This window comes from Anoplolepis gracilipes, chromosome 12 (assembly GCF_047496725.1).
Source record: "Anoplolepis gracilipes chromosome 12, ASM4749672v1, whole genome shotgun sequence".
Classification (NCBI taxonomy): domain Eukaryota; kingdom Metazoa; phylum Arthropoda; class Insecta; order Hymenoptera; family Formicidae; genus Anoplolepis; species Anoplolepis gracilipes.
The window spans coordinates 7,829,806-7,843,553 of NC_132981.1; the positions used below are offsets into that span (position 1 = coordinate 7,829,806).

Genomic DNA, 13,748 nt, shown 5'->3' on the forward strand with positions numbered 1-13,748 from the left:
TGCATACGTTCCCGCTGGCTAACCCTTGAAGCCTTCCTTCGAGATCCCATCCAATCCCTCCTCGTCACCGAGGCTGGTCTCGAAGGACCGGCAACTCCACGCGGTACGACGTACGATTAAAATTGCACCAGAAGGAAGTCGTTACGCGCCTTCGGGGAACCGCCTGAGCGCTAATAAAATTCGCTTCGTCTTTGTAGACATCAACTATTTTCCCCATAGCAAACGCTGTAATGTCTCATGTAGGTTCGATGAATTTTAACGAGTTCCGGAAATTATTATCACTAAATATATTCGTCCCTCAATACCTAAGGTATAATTTTTTTTAACATGAAACGAGATAGCCTTGTTATATATTCAAGAAATTATATTTTTTTCAATCTTATAGTAGATTTGATCAAAGCTATTTCTTTTAAATACGGCAATATGATAAATTTTTATAATATATTTTTCTTAAATTTTATTCTTTTTCTCTTCTCTTGTTAAATACAATTATTTTATTTAGATAACTATAAAAAGTATATATGTAATATTCAATAATTTTGTAAACTTCTCGTTGACATGAAAAAGTAAACTATTCAAAAGTAAATCTTTTTATTATAAATGTTTTAGAGTTAAAAATGTTTTATTATAAATGTTTAAAAATTATCAAAAGCTGAAAAAAGTTCATATACATATATGAAAAGAAAATATAGTAGGATTGGCAATATTTACTTTGTCGCATATTCAAAACTATATATATTTATTGATATTTTGCATTAAAAATCAACTAAAAAAATCATATGTAGGGTATCACTGTGAATCAGCGTTTATTCAACGCAACTCGCTGATTTAACGCGAGCAAGCTTGTCTTTACAACAGAAAACGTGTGAATATTCTCATAGCGTCAGATTACACCGGAAGTTTCATGATCATATTGTCTAGTAGTGCGAAGTAGTAAGTAGTGGAGAGGAAGAGCAAAGGAAAAACACTTGAAACAATGCAAAGAGACAGTAGGGAAAGAAGTCGATGAATACTGACGACGTGTGGATCCACGTGTAAAATCTACGAATAACGATTTTAGCACTGGGCTTCTAACCGAAGGCGAGGCAATACCGTTTCATTTACATAACCGTAATTCTACTTAGTGGAGGATACCTAATTCCCTCATACGTTTCCGTTTCTCCGTCGTGCCAGTATTCGCGGTATTTAGGCGACCGCCGATTTAGCCGAGTACTTTCTCACAACAAACACTTTCGGATGTGCAAACTTGTAATCCACATTACGGCGGGCCAATCTCTGCAAATGGACTTGAAAACAACATGTTTCTGTATGTAACATCTTACTCTAATACTTACTAATGTTAATATTTATGACTTGGCATAATACATCGAGCTGCAAATAAAGAATAGATCATATAATACTGAAAAAAGATACGTATAGAGAAAAAATAACACATATTGACATAGATATTGCAATTGCAGACTTTTTATTGTTATATTCAATATATCCAATTATCATATAATAAATTAATATAGGAGATAGGTAACAAGGAGAGAGCAGAAATAAAAATTGAGCACTATTTACAAAGTATTCATATATTTACATGCGGAGCATATATTAAAAGTACAAGCTAATAAAATCGTTATATCCGGCGAGTGATAGCATCGATTGCTCGTCGGATATAATCTAAGTGCCCGCATCCACACACACGTAGAACATCGCACATATATATATATATATATATATATATATATATAAAATAATAAATTAAAATCCTAAAAAAGTAGGTGGATATGTGTTAGGAGTAAGTGGATGCGTTTTATGGCTTGGCAGTACCGTTACTGCGTATTTAGTAACAATGAGCGTCTCTCCCTTAAACGTATACGCTCTACTTATTTTACGTATCTGCAATACACCAAGTTATGTATAACCGTTTGCCAGGCAAAATCATAAAAATGCAAGAGCTTCAAGATTATTCGGAATTTTAACGGCACGCTTTCACGATACGTACTCATTTTCAACTTACGCGCAGAACTGCGAATCGTGAGTCGCATAAAGATCGTTAATACGCACGGCGGAAGGAAATAACGTTCGTTGCTTACAGTTTCTCATGCTTGATAATATCGACATTTCGCGGTTGCTCCGCATTTCCGCTCTGTGTACAAGCTCTAAGTATACGCGTACGGCCACGCATTTTCTTCTATTTTTTTTTTTTTTTTTTTTTTCGCACACGCGTAATAGTAGACTAAACGTATCCGGTTATCGTGACAAAGGCATGCAAAACCGAGCGTAATCGTGCTTGAACGCCCGCAGAGACGGGCGATGCGTTTCACTCGGAAAGAAATTTCTCATAGAAGCTGGATACTGTTCCACCGGGTCGTTAAACGAGGTTTTGAACTTTCACCTTGGCGAAGGCTGAAACCGCGAAAGATACCATAACTGTTGATCACGTTCTATCATGACTGGAAAATGATTTTACATGAACATGTCATATTGTTAACTAGATACATGTATTCCGCATAAGAGCGATGCTGTAACCTATTGACCTACATGAGTAATAAACGCGCGAAATTACGATATTAATGTCTCATAATCTACCGTGCTTAATATCGTGTACCGTTTTCACATATCGTGACAAGAGTAGCGAATGCTAACTTGTCGTTGGATTAGACTGAAAATCGTGGCATCGATTATCCCGACAAAAATCGCGTTCGATATTGAATAATTTCCTTATCCTCGTTTTCGAAAGGATCATCAAGCCGACGAAATTTTCATGAACAAAGATAAGATAAGCTGCTGACGCGAGGACAAGAAAAAATGGAAGCGTTCTGGGTTCTTGGTCGGATCTCAGTTTGACCTGATAACAGGATTATTATTTATGGATGAAAAATCTTCTCACGCGATAAAAACTGCTGATGATACCCGCGTCTCTTTCTACAATCACTTTCAATCCTGATAGAGGTGAAAAGTTATTCTTGAGCAAGGAGATTCATCTAATAACCTGTTATCGATATACTAGCCAACAAGTAATTATTACTTTCGCTTGCTTGCGAGAAAATAAGAGAAAAAAGATTACATAAACTTTCATTGCGCGGTTTATGCCTTCTAATTCTAGTTTTCAGCTGATTAAACGTTCTTTTTTCTTTTTTGACATTTTTGAAATTGCATTATCTGAAATTTTTGCTTGAACAATTTTTAAAAATAAAGCAACAAAATAAATTGCTAGAAAGTTTCAACGTCAAATTGCAAAGCAATTTTATCGCAATCTATTTGAAGATAAAAATTTTAGTTTGTTGATGCGTGGAAATATAATCGTTTCGTTCGTATCCGCGGATGTACATTCAACCGAAAATATCAATCGAAAAATGTGTAACGCTTCGAATATCGGGATACAAGAAATTTATTATGCTATCATGAACATCGCAGATTTAAAAACTCTCACTAAAATATTTTATTGGTTAACCGCAAGCAAAGAAAATAAAATGGCATCACGTTAACAGCAATATCTTTTTTCTTGTCGGAAATCAAAAAGTTTTTTCGCGAGATGAATCAGAGCGATCGAGGCTGTTATTAAAAGTTCTATTGGAAATTCTATTTTTACAAAGGCACTTACGATTTAGAAATTAGGAAAGATTTTGTTTGTTATTTTGTTCATTTGCGTCGCTTTTCAACGCAGACCTGATTTCTTTTTTCGTTTCCCCATATTTAGTATCAAAGAATAAAGCAATTGATGACTGATTTTTTAAATATTTAATGTCGTCGCTTTTCTCGCTAGCTTTCTCAACTTGATCTTGTAATCCGTTGTTTCGTTTTTGATTATCTACAGTAATAAAATGTCCATTAATGACACCAGTTTCTTGTGACAAATCAGGACTGAGGATTTTTTCCAATTGCTGCATTTGCGGCGAGCCTTGTAGTAGTATAGCACCAGTCTCCGGCTGTTCTATAGCGGCCAATATATCTTGAAGTAAACCATCAGACAATACTTGATCGTGCCTGATGCTGCCATCCGAATTCTCAGTGCCCAGGCTTCCGTCTGCTGGTTGTATCTGCAATCTGTAAGTGCCCTTAGAACCTTGAACCTCAAAATCGTCAGCATTGTTGGCGGTTAGCCGCTGCGCCAGAGACAATGCTTCGCTACCCTCGCTCGATTTCAAAAATTGACTAGCATCTACTTCGTTTAATCCGAGACTTTTTTGCTGGCCAAAGGCTTGCGCGGTCAAGCTTGCTGTCAGCGCTGCAGGCGATATTCCCGAGCCATGCTCAAACGCTGCTGTGGAATAACTATTGTGGAGCTGACTAGACGGATGCGCAGAGAGTTCGTTTGAAACATCGGTGGACGCGTGAACAGCTTTGGCGTCACTCGCATCGTTGGACGAATCAAAAGTTAATCCTATGGGATTGCCGTAACTGTCCTTGAGATTCGTCTTCTGTTGTTCGTTATGTTGTAAATCCAGTGTATTTACCGGCGGACCTCCCAGAAAATTATCGGGCGGCTTAATAAGCGGCAATGAATCGCTCGTAAAAATGGAATTTTGATGACTATTCCCAGATAAATCGCTTCCCGCGGAGCTCGCAAAACTCGTAGCTAGAGAATTGGTAAAAACTGGATTAGGGTTTTCTATGTTTCCACCAAAAGTCCCCGCATTTTCAAAACCGAGTTGCAGCTTGCCGTTAGAATGCGCACCTCTATGCGCGGGTAATCCAGCATCCAGCGATAGCCTCTCGCCCGAGGGCCCTTCTCCGCCCAAAGATAAGCCTCCACTCAAGTGCAGCTCTCCGCTCGAATGCGATTCTCCGCTTGAAGCTAAACTACCGCTTAAAGGTAGCTCTCCGCTTACAGGCAAGAGCGGCTGCAAGGAATTACAGTCGTGACCGCCACCGATTGATAACGGCGCATTCACCACAGGCGTGCCATATGTCGTTGTCAGCGCGTTATTAATTCCACTGTAAAGATTACTGCCAAATCCGGAAGACGTTGAAACGAAGGAGGTTGGTGGGCCAAAATTAGGCGCTCCATAAGTTAAATGAGGCGCTGGTGTGTTGAAATCAGTGAATGACAACGGCGTTCCGTATTGAACATGCGGTGCGGCAATCGGAGAATTTAAATTATGTCCGTTAAACAAGCCTGTCGACGCGAAAGCACCCGAGAATAAATTGCTCGATCCCTGTGTATGGCGAAAAGATACCGGCGCGTAAACGCTCGGCAACTGCTGTTTTGTAGACGGTGGTAGATATCGATTAATATTCGTTAAAAGCCCTGTTGGTATCGGCTCTCTGAATTTGATCGGTTTCCTGTTTTGCGGTGGTATTAACGAACCGAGAGGAAACGGCGGTGGTCTAAACGGACCAGGAGGAAGTCTGTGATGCAGATTTTGTTTAGCAAAAGAATTTCCGAATATTCCGAATGACGAAAACAGTGGTCCACCTCGTCCCCCTTGCGCTGCTGAGTAAGGTCCATTGAACGAGTAAGAAGATGGAGGTGGTACGCCGTAAGAATCTAAAGGCGGAGGAGAAAGCAAGGATGTGTCTGATATAAAGTTAGGTGGTTTTCCAAAAGTCGTGGTTGTTAAGGGCAGACCGTAATCTTTCGACGGCGTCTGCTGCGGTAGCTGCTGCAAGGAGAGATCGTTCTCTATATTCTGAAGTCCGTGAGATTCTCCGCCATTGCTTAAAGCAGCAGTGTGAGATCCGTCATTGTTTGACGTCAACTCTGAATGAAGCGAAGCGGAATTGGCGTTAATCGAATTCGAGATATGATTAAACGACGAAACGTCGGAAGTACCGCCTGATAATGATAAGCCTGAGAGATCCGTATTCAAAGCGCCTGTTGTGGGCAATAGTTCAAATCCGACTGTTTTTATAATAGATACCGGCTCGATGTTTGGCGTTACGTGCTGTAAATTTAATTGTTGCCGACCGGACTGATGATCAGATTGACTGATCGTAGCGATGACGCCTGGGCCTTGATTATTGTGCAGGGGTTCGTGTTGCGGCAACGGCGGCGGCGGTAATCCATTACTCTCCGAGGATGCCGAGGATTCCCTCACAGATGTCTTCAAATCGTGATCCTCCGGATTATTTAACGGCACGCCGTAAGAATCACTAGGTATATTAGAATTCGCCGATGCGCTCAGGGAAGCGTGAGATAATTGCGATCCCGAAGAGGATGAACTTTCGACGTAATTTTGCCTTGCGTCGAGGGGAGCGGCATATGTATCTGTCGGTGGACCACTTTGATTAGGGGAGGTGGCCACTCCGGCAATAGGCTGCCATCCATCGTACTTTATGTCAGGTGGTGTGGGTGGCGCTGGAACTCCTGGCGGAGGTGCTGGTGGTGGAGGTCCGTATAAATCACCAGCCGGTGGACCGTATTGCGGTTGCGGCGCGGATACGGGTGGCGGTGGTGGACCGTACTCGTCATTGGGCAGAGGATTAAACTGAATAGCTAATTTCGGAGGCGGCGGACCGTAAGTCTCGAGCGATATAGGAATAGGTGGTCCGTGGCCCGGTTTGGACGGCCCGTGCTGACTCGCTGGTAGCGGCGATATATATTGCTGGCTCGGTGTACCAATGAACTTCAATGGCAGACCGTATTGAGGTTTCGGTGATATAAACGACGAGAACGGAGCCGATGGCGGCGTAAAATGTTGCTTTGGTGGTCCGTAATGAAGCTTTGGCGGGCCGTAAGTAGGCTTCGAAAGGAGAGAAGGTATTGCCAAACCAAAACTTTGTTTCGGTGGCCCGTATTGCGGCTTGATACTTCGTGGTGGCCCGTACGAAACGGCCGACGGTCCAAATACAGGTGGCGGTAATTCCGGCGGTGGTGGTGGATAAATGGGCGTTGGTCCAAGGTTGCCGACTAACTCCGGAGGTCCGTATACCGGCACTGGACCATTAAAACTCGATCCTAACGGTGGCCCATATTCGTCAGACGGAGAATCGAAAGTATTACTTATTCTATCGTCGGCTTTGGCCTTGGTGGGTTTCTCTTCTTCCTTGGTTAATGGTATTTGCGAGGTCGGCTTGTTGACTACCGCTTGTACATGCTGTCCAATCAACAGGACGCAGAACAGCGCGAATAACATCTAAAAAAACAGAATGGTTTGACTAGAATCGGAGAAAGTAATTTTGCGACTTTTGTGCGATTAATATTTCGTTTCTCTATTCCCACACTAATCGTCACGTTTATCATTATCATAATAAAAAGAAACTTGTAGCATAATATCAAATTATGTAAAGATAATAATACATTGCGCGTCCAAGATCTTGGAAAATTTAACTGCAACAGACACATCACAATTTCGTAATAAAGATTCCTGATATGATTTTACATATAAATTTGATTCACATATATTTATATGATTTTAATTCATATTTAAATACAAAATATGTAATTTAGTCAGGTAAAGTCATTATAAATTTAATACTGCAAACATATTACATTTTAGAAGAATCTGTTATAATTAGATGCATATTTGTTCTCGATATTAAGATGAAAATTGTTTCTGCTTTTACTTTTACATCTGTTCCCTATTTTCTTAAATAACTGTGGTAAAACATGTCAGAATAAAATCGTGGTAAAACATGCGAAGCCATAATAACACATACACGTAACATATTGTAAGAATATATCTATTCTATATAAATATTATTACCAAAAATAATAAGGAAGTAATTATGCCTTGCACATATCCATTCAAGCACCTGAAACCCCTAATTATGTGTTAATTAGTTAGTTTGGCGCTAAGAATAGTTTCACAGTACATACGGAGATCACTCATGCTACTGTTATTGTGTAGCAACTATATTAGAGGCCGTGAGAATTTCTGTATTATTCGCTTAAAGTTAAAGAAAGAATCATTATACAGCATATGTGAAAATTATGTAAAACAACATTAACGTATTCTGAGCATTAGAGAAACGTACACGAATGAATAATTACGTTATAATTGTAAGTGAAATAGCATATGTTGCATAAAAACGACTTACAAAAAACAGACCAGTAGTATTCTTTTTGAGATACTAACTTCTTTGTTCATTTAAATATATGAGTACTAATTAATAATTTTTAATCCAAAGAAATTCTATATATAAATACATACATCTGTAATCTTGAAAAGTACATACGTAATGAAGTTCTAAGAAATTATTATAACAAGAATTATTTACCTCATTGATCATAATTGTTAGAACGATCTAACATAAGTATTCTTTCCATGACATATAAAACTAAAGACAGCTATGGAACACTCAAAATTTGTGCGACATTCATTTCAACATAAGTATCTCTTGCAAAAGAAGTCATTATTTATGCTAGAAAGATATCTACTTTTTATTAATATATTACTTCTACAATACTGACAATAAGTAACTACGAAAAAGTATTAATTTCTAAATTTATAGTAATGTACAATGTCATAGATACATATACACATATGCAATAGAATTTTAAAATTATTTTTGCAAAAATTTAGTCAACAAATTAATAGACAATAATACAATTATAAGTTACGCAACTATCTAAAGTAACATTTTCTATAATGTAAAATATTGTTACAAATTATATGTGAAACGCTATTACAACAATTAACTGCGATAGATTTTTATGTTTTTTCTAAACAAAATATCAGACCGATGAAAAGAAACGATGAAAACGCTCATCGTCTGTCATTGCCGGCAAGAAACGACTTCTTCTCTTAAGTGGCACGATGGCCGAGATGCAAGGCTAACATAGTCACCGTACTTTCTCCAAAGACAACGGGAAATGCTTGCAATCTGGCAATATATAGCAATAATTGTAATTTTAAATAATTATTTTTTGAAAAATGCTTTTTATTTTGATAATTAAAAATTTACATCCAAAAGACTTTGTTCTTCTTTAGAAGTTAACTGAAAATTACTAAAGAATTCGTAATTAAAATAATAGAAAGACTATATTATGCATAAATAAATATATATGTATTTTTACGATTGAGAAACACATATTTAGAGCTTTACTATTATGATTAATTAAGAGTCATTTCCTCGTCATAAAATTTTTGAATAATCAGTATATATATATATTATACGTAACCTGTTTTCGATTAAATTTGTATACCGCTAATATTATATCTCTATGATATAATTCTGCGCATACATAGTTATAAAGATGTATGCATAAGAACAAATAAAATTAATTTTTAATTATTATTATTATAACAATTAATTTTTTTAAAGTTTTTAAGTCTTCATAGTTTATATATCCGTAAATAATATTAAGCTTTTAATAAAAGATCGTTGATGAATGTATATAATATTTTAAAATATAATTTAATTGCGTAATAATTGTTACCAACAATAAGTTAATATGCAATTATGTGTGTGGGTGATAATATAAATAAAATTTTTTTACTTTAGTTAATCAGTTAACAATCATCAAAAAATAAAATATAACAATATTGATCAACACAGCAAGTACAATTTACAAGTACAATTTATAATATACACATCATCAAACAAAGTCAACAAAAAAAAGTTTTAATAAAACAAGATATATCTATTTGAAATATATTTTTACATGAATTTTTTACATAAATTAAATTATTAAATGTGAAAGTCTTCAATTATCAGTTATATAGAATGTTAAATTCACAATGTGACTTTAAAGTTATCAAAATATTTTACTTATCTTTATATCTTGCATTTTCGTACATTATATTGTTGCTGTTGAACTTAGTAGAGTGATTGATAATATGCGATATACAGCGGAAAGAGTAATGATGAGAAATTAGATCATATCTAAATTTCAATTGTAATTTAAAATTTCTGTCTTTCATGGTCACGAGCATTAATTATATGAATATAATTAAGTAAAAAGTACTATTTCTTCAATCTAGAAGAAATTCATATTTATGTTATTTTCTTTCCTTGTCGTAGATAACTGTTTTTCTCTGCAACGTTTTTATATACAAACTTTTTATTGTTCGTATGGAAATACATGTTTCTTACGAGAACTTTCGTTTTCATGCATATTTCATTGCCACGTGTGCGGGCATATACGCAATGACCTATATTTCTTCAATAATTATTCAATAATTTTTAAAACAATTATTATTTTCAATTTTATTTCGATTTATTACATTTTTTTACATCTTTTTTGTGATATATCATACATGTATATGTATGTGTGCAAAAATTATTATTTCATGTAAAGGTTAGTCAAAGGGCTAAATTGACCAACGAATTAGAAAAATTGATTTGATTGGTACTTCAGATTAGTCGTTATCAGACACTGATAAGAAACCAGCAATTACTTAATCTCTGGTTGGGAATCGTCGCAGTGCAATTATCGATAATGCATACGTTTAAGACCTCTATCGTGCGGTCCTTTCATAATACATGCGCCCCTCCCCTTATTAATACGGAAATTTATTCACATTGAGGGTGTAACGTTATTTCAGTCATGGAGAGATTTCTGCGCACTAAAGTGCTTTATTCATTTTTTCATTTCTAAATAAAATTGAGGAATGACGCGATATGTACACATATTTAAAAAGCCGATCAATCAAAGCACGGAAGTCCGTCTCGTCGGTTACAAAGACATGTACATGACTCAATCAACGAAATGTTACATAATTATAAAGTGAGATTTAATAAAGTTCTCAGATTTTTTTACGTAATTTTAAGAAATACTAATTAAATCTTTATTTTTTATTTAAATTTTCTTTTAGGTAATTTTAATAACTGTATATTAGAGCAATAACAAACCGAAATATGTAGTTTATTATCATTGAACAGAGAATATTGATAAATAAATGAGGCAATAATGACTTGATAATTAATTAATATATGAAACAATATTTATGAATAATTTTACATATGAGAAAATGGATATATAAATATAATATTTACTTTAATTATTATATAGTAAAATATAAATTATTACGCGAGAATGCAAGTACTATTCCAAAGCGTTAAAAGCATCATGCATAATAAGAAAGAATGTAATTATGTTAATAAAAATTGCAATAAATGCAGTAATTATTTTCTCGAGTAAATGTATTATTTATCGATATTTTTTAAAATGCACATGTTACAAGCATTTTTAGATATATGTACTTATATTTAAAATAATATATATTAAAATTGTGAAAATAATTAGTTTCTAAAATATATTTATTTAAGCTATTTTAAACAAAAACAGTTTAAACAAGATGTAAAGACAAATTAATAAAACTTGCATTTATTGCACGTATTTTCAAAACTTGGCTTATAGTTCTTTCGCTAAACAGATTACACATTTTAACAACATACTGTAAAGTCATAATTGCAATTGAAACACTGCAAGCTCTAAAGCAGGAAGATTTACTTTTTGATGTAACCATATTTGTGTCATATTTTTATTAATTTCTAAGAAGATAAACGTTCTGAGCGAACCAAGCACGACAATCCAGACTCGCTGCGACCTACCTTGAATTTAACCATGACACACGCGCATAAACCGCAGTCTCCGCACTACACACAAATTATCCGACACTACGAGATCTCCTTGCTCTTGACGCGCTCCGTCTACTTTTCGCCACCACACTTTAAAGGAAGTCGCGTCTACTCCAACCTTGTCGTATGCGATTTAACGGTGGCTTTTCCTATCACACGTCGCGCACATCATACTGGCACTCGTCGGCTCGTAGCCTCTTTGACAGACGAGCGCCACGACTCGCCGGTACTAACACAAAAAATGTTCAGTCTCGTATGAAGACTCTGCTTATATAGACTCCGAGAGGGCTACGAGTCGGAGGAGTCGACTGAGGTTGTCGGGTGAATCGCGGAAAGGAGACCCGGGAAAAGGAGAGAGTGAGTGCTCGCCTAAGGGTACTGAGAGAAGAGAGAGGAAAAGAGAGAGGTCACAGAGAGAAAGAGAGAGCGAGAGAGAGAGAGAGAGAGAGAGAAAAAGAGAGATGACGACGACACGAGGAAGATAAAAATACGAAAAGAGGGAGCCCTCCTCACACGTCGTTTAAAAATTCTCTTTGTAGAGAAAGTAGGCTAGCCCTGCCTCTGTCTCGAAGAAGTCGAAGATGCAGCGTGTATATCTCTCGGTCCTCAATGACTATAACGCGCGTTCGTCGCGTGAAACCGGTTGTAAATCCTTTTGCGGCACACAAAAGATACCTCGGAAGAATTGGTCAACCGAGTATCCCACCCTCTGTTCACGTTCGACAACAAGAATATCGACATGAGTTATCGGCTGTGTATCTGTTGCTATCTTGGGGACTCCAAAAAAAATACTATAGTTTGCATAAAAATGCAAGTGAAACTTGCGGTAAACTTTCCATGTATTTTACAATCGCGAAGTAAATTCTATAGATCCTTGTGTTGATCAAAAACTGAATAAATTTACGCAATTATATGATATTTATTGTCTCTTTATTTTTATCCTTGTTTATGATATTTGCCAGCGTCTACTTTAAAGATTGGCCAAGAATTAGTGATGCATCATTGAGTCTTGAAGGATGTACCTACATCAAGAGTATTGCATTGCAAGTATAAACAAGAAATCTTACGCAATGCTACGTAATAATTTGCACCATGGTGAATTGTACATTGATGTAATCTCTAATCATACTCATTAACTATCGCAATGTGATTGGAATGTGTAAGAATACACGTAGCGATATCAAAGCGCGATATGAGAGAATAACTTATTCTTTTCTGTTTTTTTCTAATAAAACCTGTCTTTCATCTACATCATAATTATTGCTTATATCTTCATAGAGTTAGTAAATGAAGGAAGAATTGTTAATGATTATATGTTCCAAAATGAAAAGAGTTTATCGGCAGCATAGTAAAATTAATTTAGAGATTATTGATGCGGCAGTAATTTTCTTTTTTTTGCCATTTGCATTAAATATAAATCATCAATTAATTGTATAGGTAGTCAATAATCTCGTTTCCTTTTTTGTACTTATTATTAACAAGTGTGTAAAATATTATATTTATAATTAGAAAAATAATTATAAGACTAATATTGTATTTTTTTCTTTGTAGAAAATAGAAAATAGAAAAATATAAATTCAAATACAAATTTAGAAATATTATATATCCCCATTTTTTCGACATTATAACAACTTTAATCATACATATATTTTAATCTTAATGTTAAATAATTATTTCAAAAACTATTCAATGCAATTAATTTGCAAATAGTTATAATTATAAATTATTTTATTATTATTATTTTAGTAAACAATCTCATTGAAACCTTGTCACAAAAAACACATATATAATTATTTTCTTGGAGCATTAAAAATATACTAGTCTATAATTAAATATATATCTTATTTAATGCTTACGGAAAGGTAGACATGCTTTGTAATTGACCTTCGATCGTTTGTACGAATCTCGGCCACTGTCAAGAACGGGTGAAATTTAACCGGTATCATACATGTGCTCTTACACACACACACACACACAATCTGTTTCTGCTGCACACATCTGTACGTAATTGTGCGGTCATGTAATGGAAAATCCAGAATAATCAATCTACAGGAATAGGAAATGTCTAATTAATATCCAAATACATAGGTATATATATGTATATTCCACATTTCTAATATTCAAATATCTTATATTCTAAATAACTTTTGTCAAACACGAAAGTTACAATTAGAAAACATTAAATTTAATTAATACTTGAAAATTATTTACTTAAATATTATACTAGTAGAGTTTTTTCTAATATATTTGGTAAATATCAAATCTATTAAAAACATTAATGGTAGAATTTC

At 35.3% G+C, this 13,748-nt stretch overlaps 1 protein-coding gene and 1 pseudogene across 1 annotated transcript; both read right to left on the reverse strand.

Moving 5' to 3' along the window:
* Window positions 1-13,748, reverse strand: part of LOC140672171 (nucleolysin TIAR-like) — a 104,999-nt pseudogene that overhangs the window by 58,382 nt on the left and 32,869 nt on the right.
* Window positions 1,437-11,867, reverse strand: LOC140672162 (uncharacterized). Its single transcript, XM_072904055.1, has 2 exons — window positions 11,431-11,867; window positions 1,437-7,067 (listed from the first exon to the last, which is right to left on the reverse strand). The coding sequence occupies exons 1-2, from the start codon at window positions 11,443-11,445 to the stop codon at window positions 3,603-3,605; spliced, it is 3,480 nt and encodes a 1,159-aa protein (XP_072760156.1). The 5' UTR covers window positions 11,446-11,867; the 3' UTR covers window positions 1,437-3,602.